We start from the raw sequence: 14,197 nt of genomic DNA, 5'->3' as shown, positions 1-14,197 counted from the left end.
TATACATATGAGATGAGTAAAGTAGTATGTATGTGAGTGCTACAGTGTGGTAGTAGTTGTGGCTGAAGCCTTAGAGTTCTTGGGAACAGAAATAAAAGTAGTCATTTTAAGACATGGGGATTATAGGCTGGGACAAGGAGAGGATGAAAATTACATTGATTATGCCTGCCAGTTGACCTGTGCATGCTCTGATAATCTGTCCTGGAATATATTCCGGTCCTGCGGCCTTGCGAATGTTGACTTGATTAAAGACCTTACTCATGTCGGCCTCGGAGAGCGCGATCACCCAGTCCTCTGGGTGGGTGGGGGCCCTCACGCACAACGTTATTGCCGAAGCATACATAAAATGCATTGAGTTCATCTGGAAGAGATCGTTGGGCAGATCATGGCTGGGTATTCCTTTATAATCCGTAATGGACTATAGCCCGTGCCACAAGCGGCGGGAGTCAGAGCCCACCTTATTCCTATATTGTCCTTTGGCTCATTTGATGACTCTGCAGAGATCGTAACAGGACATCTTGTGCTTTTTCCTTTCCTCGGCCATAGCCTCAGGGTTATCTGCGATAGCACTGCATGTGGGAGCACTGTCCTTTATTTTAGCACCAAACTCTGTGTTAATCCAGGGCTTTTGACTGGGAAAGCAGCTAACCTTCACTGTGGGGACAACGTCGCAGATGCATTTCCTTATGAAGCCGATGATGGAGGATGTTAGCTCGTCGATGTTATAGGCGGAGTCTCTCAACACTTTTCAATCAGTGTTAGCAAAGCAGATCTGTTGCATAATCTCTGATTCTGATTACCATTTCTCAATGGAGTTAGAAACCCAGTGTATTCAAAAAGTATTTAGACCCCTTTTACTTTTTTCACATTTTCTTACGTTACAGCCTTATTTTAAAATGGATTACATTGTTTTTTCCCCTCATCAATCTACACACAATACCCCATAATAACAAAGCAAAAGCAGAGTTTTTGAAATTTTAGCATACAAGATCCCCAAAATTTTCCATACACACAAAAAGATACTTTTTCGCAACTTTTGTGAACAAATTTGTTTACATCCCTGTTAAATAACATTTCTCCTTTGACAAGATAATCCATCCACCTGACAGGTGTGACATATCAAGAAGCTGATTAAACAGCATGATCATTACACAGGTGCACCTTGTGCTGGGGACTATAAAAGCCCACTCTAAAATGTGCAGTTTTGTCACACAACAAAATGCTACAGATGTCTCAAGTTTTGATGGAGTGTGCAATTGTCATTCTGACTGCAGGAATGTCCACCATAGCTGTTGCCAGATAAATTAATGTTCCTTTCTATACCATAAGGCGCCTCCAACGTTGTTTTAGAATTTGGCAGTACGTCCAACTGGCCTCACAACCGCAGATCACGTGTAACCACGCCAGGGCCTCCACATCTGGCTTCTTCATCTGCTGGATCGTTTGAGACCAGCTACCCGTACAGCTGATGAAACTGTTGCTTTGCACAACCCAATGATTTTATCAATGGCAATTTGAATGCACAGAGATACCGTGACGAGATCCTTAGGCCCATTGTCATACCATTCATCCACCACCATAATCTTATGTTTCAGCATGATAATGCATGGCCCCATCTTGCAAGGACCTGTACACAATTCCTGGAAGCTGAAAATTACCAGTTCTTCCATGGCTTACATACTCACCAGACATGTCACCCATTAAGCATGTTTGGGATGCTCTGGATTGAAGTCTACGACCACATGTTCCAGTTCCCGCCAATATCCAGCAACTTCGCACAGCCTTTGAAAATGAGTGGGACAAACATTCAAGCCACAATCAACAGCCTGATCAAATCTATGCGAAGGGGATGTGTCGCACTACATTAGGCAAAAGGTGGTCACACCAGTTACTGACTGGTTTTCTGATCCACATCACTACCTATCACTACATTTTTTAAAGGTATCTGTGATCAACAGATGCATATCGGTATTCCATGTCATGTGAAATCCATAGATTAGGGCCTAATTTGTTTATTTCAACTGACTGTTTTCCTTGTATGATCTCAGTAAAGTCTATGAAATTGTTGCATGTTGCGTTTATAATTTTGTTCAGTGTAAAACGGAATCATAAATGAAAAAAATGTATCAACCCATTTGACATCAAAGATGGTTGAGAATGCAGTGATGATTACTTAAACTGTCGCGATGACTCTGAATTATTCTGAATTATCCGTATTCTGAATGATCCACCCAATTGATCAAAGGAATGTGACAAATCAGGCGAGATTGGGGTGCTGGTACTTAAGTATTCTTTCATAACATTTACAATCCTTCATCATTTTCAGTCCAAATTCAGTGGTTGTTTTTGATGCCACTGAAATGTGGTAGTAGTCACATTGTAGGTATCAAACTACAAAACAGCTATAAAATACCTGTTCCCTATGAAGGTCATGGGACCTTGTGCCCGCCTACCTTTATTTCATTGGTCGAGAAATATTCAGGAAGTAGGTCTACTGCAGCGGGATCCCATTGGATTGGTGTGAAACACAGAGTGAGAAAACATCCAATCGTATCACTCATATCCTCTAGCGTCAAACGTAGCTAGCTGGGTCCTGCCATTCTATTGCTTCTTTTCAACTTGAACAGCGGCGTTTCCTCCTTATATACGGAGCTTGTTCAAATTAAGATACTTCTATCACTATGGCCGCCTACAAGCTGGTGTTGATCCGCCACGGCGAGAGCAACTGGAACCAGGAGAACCGATTTTGTGGTTGGTTCGACGCCGATCTGAGTGAGACTGGAGAACGGGAGGCGAGGAGAGGAGGACAGGCCCTGAAAGGTGGATTCTAGTTCTATTTTATTTGACCAGCTAGTTACTTACATTGTATGACGCTATACCAGACACAACACATAAAATGTGTCCTCACTAATGCAATTGACTGATTGTACATTTCCATTTTCTGTTTATCGAAAGTCCTGTGGCAGCAGCGACTACAGCAATTTCAAAGGCTGAGTGCCTGCACATTTGACATTTTTTGCCGCTTGAAGGGATCTCAACTATTATTGGTGATTTTCAATCAAACATGTAGATGTAAACTACTTTTTTTTACCAATACCAGCAACGTTACGTGACAACTCCATCGATTTGACATAGGATGGAGGTGTGTTTTGGTGGTCTCCCGGTTTTCAATCACGCCCTCATTTCCACTTTGACTATGCCCGGTTCTAATAAGGAGTCCATTAAGTGCACCCGGCTATGGCCTATTGCGTGAATGGTCAAAAGCGGTGAGGAAGGAGCGTCTGTCTCAAATCGAACAGCAATCTTCGGCTCTCGTTCATGTTGTCAACAAGGCAGCATGATTCACTGGGAAGGCAGATAAGCTTTTGTATCAAATGCAATCACTTTTGCATATGAAAACACAGAATCCTACTCATTACTCAACGTGCTGGTGGCCAAAACGGGGTCACCTTGCTCACGCCCGGGACGCAGCCGGTTCCAAATCGAATGCAATCAACGCTAACCCGGTTCGCTCGGGATATTAATATAATGCCCTCTGGTGGCCTATTAGTTCAGCCCCCTTTCACTGGACAAATGAGCAACGGAGATCCCGACTCCACCGCTTTTGACGTCAGAGCTTTTCCGAAGGACGTGAACCTGCAGTTCTAGACGTGCTGCTTCGTACAAGTAATAAAATCAAGCCTTAAGGTATTGGTTAGGGAAATATGTGGTGTTTCTGACTAAAGTCATATTTGGCCCAAAACGAAGACTTAGTAACCCATGCTATGTCAGCTGATGAATTTAACCAGCGATGTTTTTTTTAAATGTATTTTTTTATTTAACCAGATAAGCTTGTTGAGAACAAGTTCTCATTTACAACTGCGACCTGGCCAAGATAAAGCCAAGCAGTGCGACACAAACAACAACAGTTACACATGGAATAAACAAGTGTACGGTTAATAACACAATAGAAAGTCTATATACAGTGTGCAAATGGCATGAGGAAGTAAGGCAAATAGGCCATAGAAGCAAAGTAATTACAATTTAGCAAATGAACAATGGAGTGATGGATGATGACACTGCTTGCTTGAATTATGTAACAGCAGTGTCCAGGTGTTGTACTCTACATCATATCTACTCCTGGTCCTGTAGACCTAGCATAAGCTTTTGTCCCAACCCAGAACTTGACCATTGGTTTATTTCCTAGTCTTACTCTGTTGATCTATCTGTCCATCCATCCACCCACCCACAAATCATCATGAATCAAATGCGATCACAACCTTTCTCTTCCTTAGATGCTGGCTATGAGTTTGACGTATGCTACACCTCAGTTCTGAAGAGGGCCATCCGCACTCTTTGGCTGTGTCTGGACAGCATTGACCAGATGTGGCTTCCTGTCCACCGGACCTGGCGCCTCAACGAACGTCACTACGGTGGCCTGACTGGGTTAAACAAGTCAGAGACTGCTGCCAAGCATGGAGAGGCTCAGGTGAAGATCTGGAGGCGGAGCTTCGATATCCCTCCTCCCTCCATGGACCCAGACCATGACTTCTACACTATCATCAGCAAGGTGAGGGACGCACAGACACGCATTCACATACACTCACTATTATGGATAAAAATTTGCCTGATATATGACAGACAACAGAATATAAATATTTATTTAGGCCTGCTCACTCACACATTGGGAAGAGCCTATAGTGGAAGTCTTGACAGATTTAAATGTTGTTGACGATTGGGTTTCTCCCTGTGCTAGTATGTTTCTGAGGGCTACAGTAAAGCACGTCTCAAAGTATCACCATGTGTTTTGCCCAGTTCATTGATGCACCGGCCTCTTAACAGGAGAGCTGATCAGAGTATGGGCTGTCTGATTACGTAGATGCCAAGGCATCCGTCATGGCAACCCAGTGTTCTGTGAGCGTGGTAGTACCAGAGACTTATGGATTGTGTGTTCTGCTGAGGAGAGCGCTTTATTTGCTTTTTGGCAAACTCCAAGTGCGCTGTCATGTACTTTTACTGGCGCCAACAGAGATGGCCGCTTCGCAATCTTAGGAAACTGCAGTATTAAAAAATAAAAAAATAAAAAGTGTTATTTCTTACACTGTTACCCCGGGAAATCTTAAGTCTTATTTCATACAGCCGGGAGGAACTATTGGATATAAGAGCAACGTCAACTTAACAACATTACGACCAGGAATATGACTTTCCCCAAGCGGATCCTCTGTTTGGTCCACCACCCAGGACAATGGATTGGATCCCAGCATGCGACCCAAAACAACAGCGCCGCAGAAGGGGCAGACGGAGCGGTCTTCTGGCCAGGCTCCGTAAATGGGCACATCGCCCACCGGTACCGAGTATACTACTTGCCAATGTCCAGTCTCTTGACAACAAGGTAGATGAAATCTGAGCAAGGGTTGCCTTCCAGAGAGACATCCGAGATTGTAACATTCTTTGTTTCACGGAAATATGTCTCACTCGCAATTCAGTACAGCCACCTGGTTTCTTCACGCATCGCGCCCACAGAAACAAACATCTCTCTGGTAAGAAGAAGGGCGGGGGTGTATGCCTTATGATTAACGAGTCGTGGTGTAATCATAACATACACACTCAAGTCCGTTTGTTCACCTCACCTAGAATTCCTTACAATCAAATGCCGACCGCATTATCTACCAAGAGAATTCTCTTTGATTATAATCAGTCGTGTACACCCCCCTCGACGGCCCTGAAAGAACTTCATTGGATTCTGTAGACTGGAAACAACATATCCTGAGGCTGCATTTATTTTAGCTGGGGATTTTAACAAGGCAAATATGAAAACAAGGCTCCCTTAATTTGATCAGCATATCGAATGTGTGACCCGGGCCGGCAAAATCCTGGATCATTGTTACTCTAACTACCGCGATGCACACAAAGCCTTCCCTCGCCCTCCTTTCGGCAAATCTGACCACGACTCCATTTTATTGCTCCCAGCCTATAGACAGAAACTAAAACCGGAAACGCACGTGCGCAGGTCTGTTCAATGCTGGTCCATCCAATCTGATTCCATGCTTCAAGATTGCTTCGATTACGTGGACCGGGATATTTTCCTGGATAGCGTCGAACAACAACATTGATGTATACGCTGATTCGGTGAGCAAGTTAATTAGCAAGTGCATCGGCAACATTGTACCCACGGTGAATATTAAAACCTTCCCCAACCAGAAACCGTGGATTGATGGCAGCATTCGTGCAAAACTGAAAGCGCGAACCACTGCTTTTAATCAGGGCAAGGCGACCGAACACAAACAGTGTAGCTATTCCCTCCAAAGCAATCAAACAAGCTAAACGTCAGTATAGAGACAGAGTTGCAATTCAATGGTTCAGACACGAGAGGTATGTGGCAGGGTCTACAGTCAATCGAGGACTACAAAAAGAAAACCAGCCTCGTCGGGGACCCCAATGTCTGGGAGCAAGACAAACTAAACAACTTCTTTGCTCACTTTGAGGACAATACAGTGCCACCGACACGGCCTGCTACCAAAACCTGTAAAGTAAAACATTTAAATGTTTTAACCCTTGCGAGGTTTGCCGGCCCAGACGGCATCCCTAGCCGCGTCCTCCAAGCATGCGCAGACCAGCTGGCTGGTGTGTTTACGGACATATTCAATCAATCCCTATCCCAGGCTGCTGTTCCCACATGCTTCAAGAGGGCCACCATTGTCCCTGTTCCCAAGAAAGCTAAGGTAACTGAGCTAAACGTCTATCGCCCCGTAGCACTCACTTCCGTCATCATGAAGTGCTTTGCGACTAGTCAAGCATCATATCACCTCCACCCTACCTGACACGCTAGACCCACTCCAATTTGCTTACCGCCCCACTAGGTCCATAGATGACGCAATCACACTGCCCTAACCCATCTGGAAAAGAGGAATACCTATGTGAGAATGCTGTTTATCGACTACAGCTCGACATTTAACACCAAAGTACCCTCCAAACTCGTCATTAAGCTGGAGACCCTGGGTCTCGACCCCGCCCTGTGCAACTGGGTCCTGGACTTTGAAGGGACGCCCCCAGGTGGTGAGGGTAGGAAACTACATCTCCACCCCGCTGATCCTCAACACTGGCCCCACAAGAGTACAGGAAAAGACGCACCATCTGTTCACCCATGACTGCGTGGCCATGCACGCCTCCAACTCAATCATCAAGTTTGCAGACGACACTACAGTGGTAGGCTTGATTACCAACAACGACGAGAAGGCCTACAGGGAGGAGGTGAGGGCCCTCTGAGTGTGGTGTCAGGAAAGTATATGTATATACTGTACTCTATACTATCTACTGCATCTTGCCTATGCTGTTCGGCCATCGCTCATCCATAAATGTATATGTACATATTCTTATTCATTCCTTTGTTGTGAAATTGTTAGATATTACTGCATGGTCGGAACTAGAAGCACAAGCATTTCGCTACACTCGCATTAACATTTGCTAACCATGTGTCTGTGACCAATAAATTGGATTTGAAGAGTGGCTTCCGTCTGGTCACTCTACCATAAATGCCTGATTTAGTGGAGTGTTGCAGAGATGTTTGTCGTTCTGGAAGATTCTCCCATCTCCACAGTGGAGCTCTGTCAGAATGACCCTCAGGTTCTTTGTCACCTCTGACCAAGGCCCTTCTCCCCCGACTGCTCAGTTTGTCAGGGCGGTTAGCTCTAGGAAGAGTCTTTGTGGTTCCAAACTTCTTACATTTAAGAATATTTGAGGACTCTGTTCTTGGGGATCTTCAATGCCGCAGACATTTTTTGGCACTCTTCACAAGATCTGTGCCTCGACACAATCCTTTTCTCGGGGCTCTACAGACAATTCCTTCGACCTCATGACTTGGCTTGGTTTTTGTACTGACATCCACTGTCAACTGTGGGACCTTATAAACTGGATTGTGCCTTTCCAAATCATGTCCAGTCAATTGAATTTACCACAGGTGGACTCCAAGTTGTAGAAAGATCTCAAGGATGATAATTTGAAACAGGATGCACCTGAACTCTCATAGCAAAGGGTCTGAATACTTATGTAAATTAGGTATTTCTGTTAGATTTTTTTTGACATTTCTAAACGCCTCATGTTATTGTGTGTAGATTGAGGAAAGAATGTATTGTAGAATATGGCTGTAATGTGGAAAAAGTCAAGGGTACTGAGTACTTTCTAAGTGCACTGTACGCACTGGCCCAATGCACCTGCTTTTATCTCAAAATCAAATCACTTCTGGGTAACAATTAAGTACCTTACTGTGATTGTATTCATCAATGGTTAACAATAAATAATTGCTTCTTAGCAGGAGCAATTTCTCAAGCAAGAATTTTGGTCTGAGTGGGGAGGGGAAAACTAGCTGTTATTATCAGAGGTTTGGAACTCTTTCTTATTGGTCTTAATTAATTTACCACATGGTGATGTCACCAGACAGACCAAAATTCCATCCCACCAAAACGAGCTGAAATGAAAGGCCGTCTTTTCAAACCGATCTTACACTAAAAGGGCATTATCACCATATTCACAGTATTATTCCAATCTCATAGTGTGGAAATATGCACTCAGTGGCCAGTTTATTAGGTATCTTTGCCTCCAGAACAGCCTGAATTCTTTGGGGCATGGACAAGTTACTCAATTGGTGTCAAGGAAAACATTCCCCACATCCCTGCCACCAGCCTGTACTGTTGACACCAGGCAGGATTGGGCCATGGACTCATGCTTCTTACGCCAAATCATGACTGCCATCAGCATGACGCAACAAGAACTGGGATTTGTCAGACCAGGCAGCATTTTTTTCACTCTTCAATTGTCCAGTGTTGGTGATCGCGTACCCACTGGAGCCGCTTCTTGTTTTTAGCTGATAGGAGTGGAACCCGGTGTGGTTGTCTGCTGCAATAGCCCATTTGTGACAAGGATGACGAATTAGGCGGTCCAAGATGCCGTTTTGAACACCACTGTTGTACAGTGACATTATTTGCTTGTTTGTGGCCTCTTGTTAGCTTGCACAATTCTTGCCATTCTCCTTCGACCTCTCAACAGCTCGTTGATTTCACCCACAGGACTGCTGCTGACTTGTTTTTTTTATTGTTGTGTGTGTATATATATATTTTGTATTCATGGTGCTCTTGTATATCACAAGGTCTTTTGGTGTTTCAACTCTGAGTTAATCTATTGCAGAGGAGTGTGATATAGTTCAGCTGAGATCAGAATCAATTGGTGACCAAGTAGGACTAGCAGAGGCATGGGCCTACTGGTCTTTATATGCTAAACGTATGGAAATATGCAATGAATTTGTCTGACTTGTTCAATGTAGAACCAAAAGCACTGGACAGTTGGTCTTTTTGGTCCCCAAATTGTTTCATTCTTTATTTCTATTGTACCCTTAATTTACCAGGTAAGTAGTAGGAGAACACATTCTCATTTACAGCAATGACCTGGGGAATAGTTACAGGGAAGAGGAGGGGGACGGACGAATGAGCCAATTGGAAACTGGGATGATACCTCTAGCCACCTGGCTAGTTATAAAATTGCTATTTCAGGCTGTCAATCAACTTGAGTTAGACAAGCTAGCCACTATCTTAGCTGTCCACTATCTTGGTTGTCCAGCTCAGTTGGTAGAGATGGCACTTGCAATGCAAAGGTTGTGGGTTTGATTTCCCACAGGGGACCAGTATGAAACTGTATGCACTCACTACTGTAAGTCGCTCTGGATAAGAGCATCTGCAAAACTACTAAAATGTAAAGTGTTGGTAGACTTTAAAAAAGCAAGAAATTACTAAATAAAACTCTCATTCCTTTCAATCTCTTAACCAGATTTGAACAGAGAAGCGTATTTAGTAAAAAAAAATCAATAAAACCCCATTCAGTAGAATATAGACAGCTCAAGAGATATGCAGAAAAATGAACAAATTTAAGCATAATGGTTATGACTCCAACTTCCAGCCATCAAGTTATTTGTACCCCCTGAGATTTGGGGTGCAATTCTGATGTCTTACTAATTGGTCTTTTGACCCATCAGTTATTTTGCCAATAATTGGGCAAAATATCAGAATTGGGTGAAAAAGGGCTTTATAAATGCAATTGATTGACTGAAAGCAATATGGTGGTATGAGGGTTTAGGCCCAGGTTGCTGTTAGGCATTCTTCTGTTTGTTGACATACTAAATATCTCCATCTTTTATTTAGGACCGTCGTTATGGAGACCTGTCGGAAGAGCAGCTTCCATCCTGTGAGAGCCTGAAGGACACCATCGCCCGGGCACTGCCCTATTGGAACGACGAGATTGTGCCCCAGATCAAACTGGGCAAGAGGATTCTCATCGCTGCCCATGGCAATAGCCTCAGGGGCATTGTCAAGCATCTTGAGGGTAAGTAGTAAGAACTGCCTAGAACTGTGATCTCTGGAGAGCCACAGGATGTGCAGGCTTTTGTTACAGCCTTTCACTAATACACCGGTTTTGAAATCATCAAATGTTCATGAACAGAATTAGTCAGATCAGGTGTACTTATGCTGGGCTGAAACGAAAGCCTGCACACAGTTTCTCCCCAGGACTGGAATTTATTCTGCTTGGTTTCTAGGAAGTACTGGTCTGTGGTAGTATCGTTTTACTTCCTACACATTCTAATCTGCACATATGAAATGTGAGTGTCCATCTGTGTGCTCCTTATTTTTTTTTACACTTTCTTTGTGATTGTTTAATTTGTTGTCGTCACTGATTAGCCATAACCCCTATGTGCTGCCCCCTGCAGGTATGTCTGAGGAAGCCATCATGGAGCTGAACCTGCCCACAGGCATCCCCATCCTGTATGAGCTGGACAAGAACCTGAAGCCTGTTAAGCCCATGCAGTTCCTGGGTGATGAGGAAACTGTCAGGAAGGCTATGGAGGCTGTGGCAGCCCAGGGCAAAGCCAAAAAATAGAGGGAGCACTGTGCATCGTGGAGTAGGAAGTTGTGCTTATTTACAGATCTAGGATGAGATTTTATATTAGCCTCCCATCAATTCCTAACCTTCCAGAGGAAGCATGTAAAACTGACCTTAGATCAGTATTTCTGGGAAGCTTCATTCTACTCCATGTGGCACAGAGTAGGGGTAAAGGGATATGGGTTGGAGGAGGTTAGTAATACTACAGATCTCAAAGGAGCACACACACACACACACACACACACTGTACCTGCAGTCCAAGAAACATAGCTACTAAGAATGTGTTCGTATTCAACCCTACTGTGCATAGAAAGTCTAACAAATGTGGATTATAAAGTAACTAATAAATTAGTATAGATTAATATTGACCAAGCCACTTCTATGGGGACAACTGACTACACTATCAAATCCGTCATCATTCCACTGGCTTATTGTGTCTTTCCCTGTTTAACAATGGATCATTGAGATTACAAATGATGATGAAGCCTAATTTTATTTGAAAATATTTAGTCCTGCGTTACCATACTTCCTAGTTTCGCTAAAAAATAGTATATATTTAATGTTATAGAAGAATATTTGCACTTTAAAAGTAAAGTTATTTACACTAAACACGTAAGGTTGTACTGGTTCTTTTATTTTCCAATGTGCTCTGTCTCTGGTCGTACAATTCTCTGTAGAACCACTGTATCAGTAGTTGGAAGACTGTTTCCATCTCCTTCAAGAGCCATGGCAGAGACTAAATGCCTTTTTCTCCTCTGCCCCCCTAGCCTTCGATGCTACTTCTGTGTCTAGTACTACTGTGTGTGACATGTCTTTCCATCCCATTTCCTGGTGACTATTGTGGCACATGGCTACTGTTTTGTCAGTGGGATCAAATGTTTGGGACCTGCAATGTCAGTCTGTTTCTGCTTCATCAGTGGCATTCAGGGCTAAACATTCATATTTCACAACACAAAATAGATTGAACACGACAGACCAACTCTCCTCTTCTATGTCCAATCGAGCTGATTCTAAACATTACATTTTTATCTGCAACTTTGAGCATTCCACAACCTATGAATAGGCTTCATGGTGGAACATGCATTTTACTCTAAGTTTACTTTTGCTACCCTGAATGCTGCTGGACCCCTCTAAATGGGGAAACTGCAGTGTAGGTACCTGCTCCTATAGGATATGCCACTTATATCCTTCCCTACCCATTCCCAAGGCTTTCTCTTTTGAAATGGTTGGCAATCTTATGACTGAAAATAAGATCATTTGGAATAATGTAATAATTGCAATGTACTTTTTAGATGTACAGCACTGAAACCTGTGCTGAACCAATAAATGTGTGTGGGAAGAAACATGATTTGGTCAGTTTACCTTTTTTTAAATTGTATTTTTATTTAATTGTATATATTTTTTTATACATGTTATTGAAATCGAATGATTGTTTTAGTATGAATTTCACTGCAGGGGTTTATTCATTACTCTGATTCTGTTGCAAAACATTTTGCAACAAACAAGAGTTTCTATTGGACAAATTTAGGTGGGTCCCTGCTCGTTTGGTTCTAAAACACAAGTTTCTGTTGCAAGAGATAATGAATACATCCCACAGTCGTGTTCAGCAGGACCATGTTTATTTTGTAACGTTCAGACAACGATGTTATGTAGTAGAAAACCGCCTCCGATATGTAGAACAAGGAGTCATGTATAGGCTCTATTCGACAACGTTTGGCTACTGAACATGCAGTTAAGTGATAATGCCAGAGAAGCCAGTGTTTGGAGGATATATTTGGCACGGGTGTTGTCGAGGGCAGGCAAACCATGCATTATCACTTTTTTTTTAATACTGGTTACTGACATAGTCAAATGATTTTTTTACATATTTTCATATTAATTTATTCAGACTACACAAACATAGTGGTGTAAAAATATTTAAGTAGTTTTGGGGGGTATTTTTCTGTTTTTTAACTGCACTGCTGGTTAGGTGCTCATAAGTAAGCATTTCACTAAGGTCTACACCTGTTGTATTCGGCGCATGTGACTAATAAAATGTATCTGTACTTTACTATTTATATTTCTGACTACTTTTACTTTGCTACATTCCTTAAGAAAATATTGTACGTTTTACACCCAAAAGTACTCATTACATTTTGAATGCTTAGCAGAATAGGACAATAGTCAAATTCACACACTTAGCAACCGAACATCCCTACTGCCGCTGACCTGGTGGACTCACTAAACACACATGCTTTGTTTGTAAACTGTGTGTTAGTGTGCCCCTGGCTTTCTGTAAATTAAAAAAAAAAAATTGTGCCATCTGGATTGCTTTAATTTAAGGAATTTGAAATGATAATTTTATTTAAACCAAATACTTTTAGACTTTTACTCAAGCAGAATTTTACTGGGTGACATTTGTCATTTTCTATTAAGATCTCTTTACATTTACTCAAGTATGACATTGGGTACTTTTTCCACCACTACAGAAATATAAACGCAAGTGCTGGTGCCATGTTTCATGAGCTGAATTTAAAAATCCCAGACATTTTCAATACACCCAAAAAGCTTATTTCTCTCGTTTTGTGCACACATTTGTATACATCCCTGTTTTGTGAGCATTTTACCCTTTGTCAAAATAATCCATCCACATGATGGGTGTGGCATATCAAGAAGCTGATTAAACAGCATTATTACACAGGTGCATCCTGTACTGGGGACAATAAAAGGCCACTCTAAAATGTGCAGGTTTTTCATGCTACAGATTTCTTACATTTTGAGGGAGCTTACAATTGCCATGCTGAATGCAGTTATGTCCACCAGAGCTGTTTCCAGATAATTACATGTTCATTTCTCTACCATAAGCCGTCTCCAATGTCATTTTAGAGAATTTGCCTGTATGTCCAAATCGGCATCACAACCACAGACCACGTGTAACCTCGCCAGCCCAGGACCGAGAACAGTGATCTCTGGAGAGCCACAGGGTGTACAGCCTTTCACTAATACACCTGTTTTGAAATCATCAACTGTTCATGAACAGAATTAGTCTGATTTCCTCATATGAACTGTAACACAGCAAAATATTTGAAATTGTTGCGTTTATATTTTTGTTCAGTATATTGCATCCTTCCACAAGGTATAATCCGGACAGAAATCTAGGGTTGCTACCCAAGAGACACGACCCAGTCAAATCTTCTTGCTCTGTATCTATGGACAAGACCCAGTTGTTCGTTCTAAATGTTCCATTGCCATACTGGCTGGTAAAGTTCTTATCCCTTGCTTTGTTAGCTAGCCAACCACGGCGAATTTACAGTCA

General features: G+C 42.5%; 1 protein-coding gene across 1 annotated transcript; it reads left to right on the top strand.

Annotated features, from left to right (window-relative positions):
- Nucleotides 1–2,541: 2,541 nt before the first annotated feature.
- Nucleotides 2,542–12,952, top strand: LOC109899844 (phosphoglycerate mutase 1). Its single transcript, XM_020495431.2, has 4 exons — nucleotides 2,542–2,820; nucleotides 4,275–4,549; nucleotides 10,167–10,347; nucleotides 10,730–12,952. Exons 1-4 carry the CDS (start codon nucleotides 2,682–2,684, stop codon nucleotides 10,897–10,899), a joined length of 765 nt encoding a protein of 254 aa, XP_020351020.1. The 5' UTR covers nucleotides 2,542–2,681; the 3' UTR covers nucleotides 10,900–12,952.
- Nucleotides 12,953–14,197: the final 1,245 nt, after the last annotated feature.

This window comes from Oncorhynchus kisutch, linkage group LG11, assembly GCF_002021735.2.
Source record: "Oncorhynchus kisutch isolate 150728-3 linkage group LG11, Okis_V2, whole genome shotgun sequence".
Classification (NCBI taxonomy): Eukaryota; Metazoa; Chordata; class Actinopteri; order Salmoniformes; family Salmonidae; genus Oncorhynchus; species Oncorhynchus kisutch.
This window is presented reverse-complemented; position numbering and strand designations above follow the sequence as displayed.

Bases quoted from the DNA above. Each gene is read 5' to 3' on its own strand.
- LOC109899844 (XM_020495431.2), top strand. From the start codon at position 2,682: ATGGCCGCCTACAAGCTGGTGTTGATCCGCCACGGCGAGAGCAACTGG. The intron at 2,821-4,274 runs GTGGATTCTAGT...TCTCTTCCTTAG, and splicing joins AGGAGGACAGGCCCTGAAAG to ATGCTGGCTATGAGTTTGAC. The intron at 4,550-10,166 runs GTGAGGGACGCA...TCTTTTATTTAG, and splicing joins TCTACACTATCATCAGCAAG to GACCGTCGTTATGGAGACCT.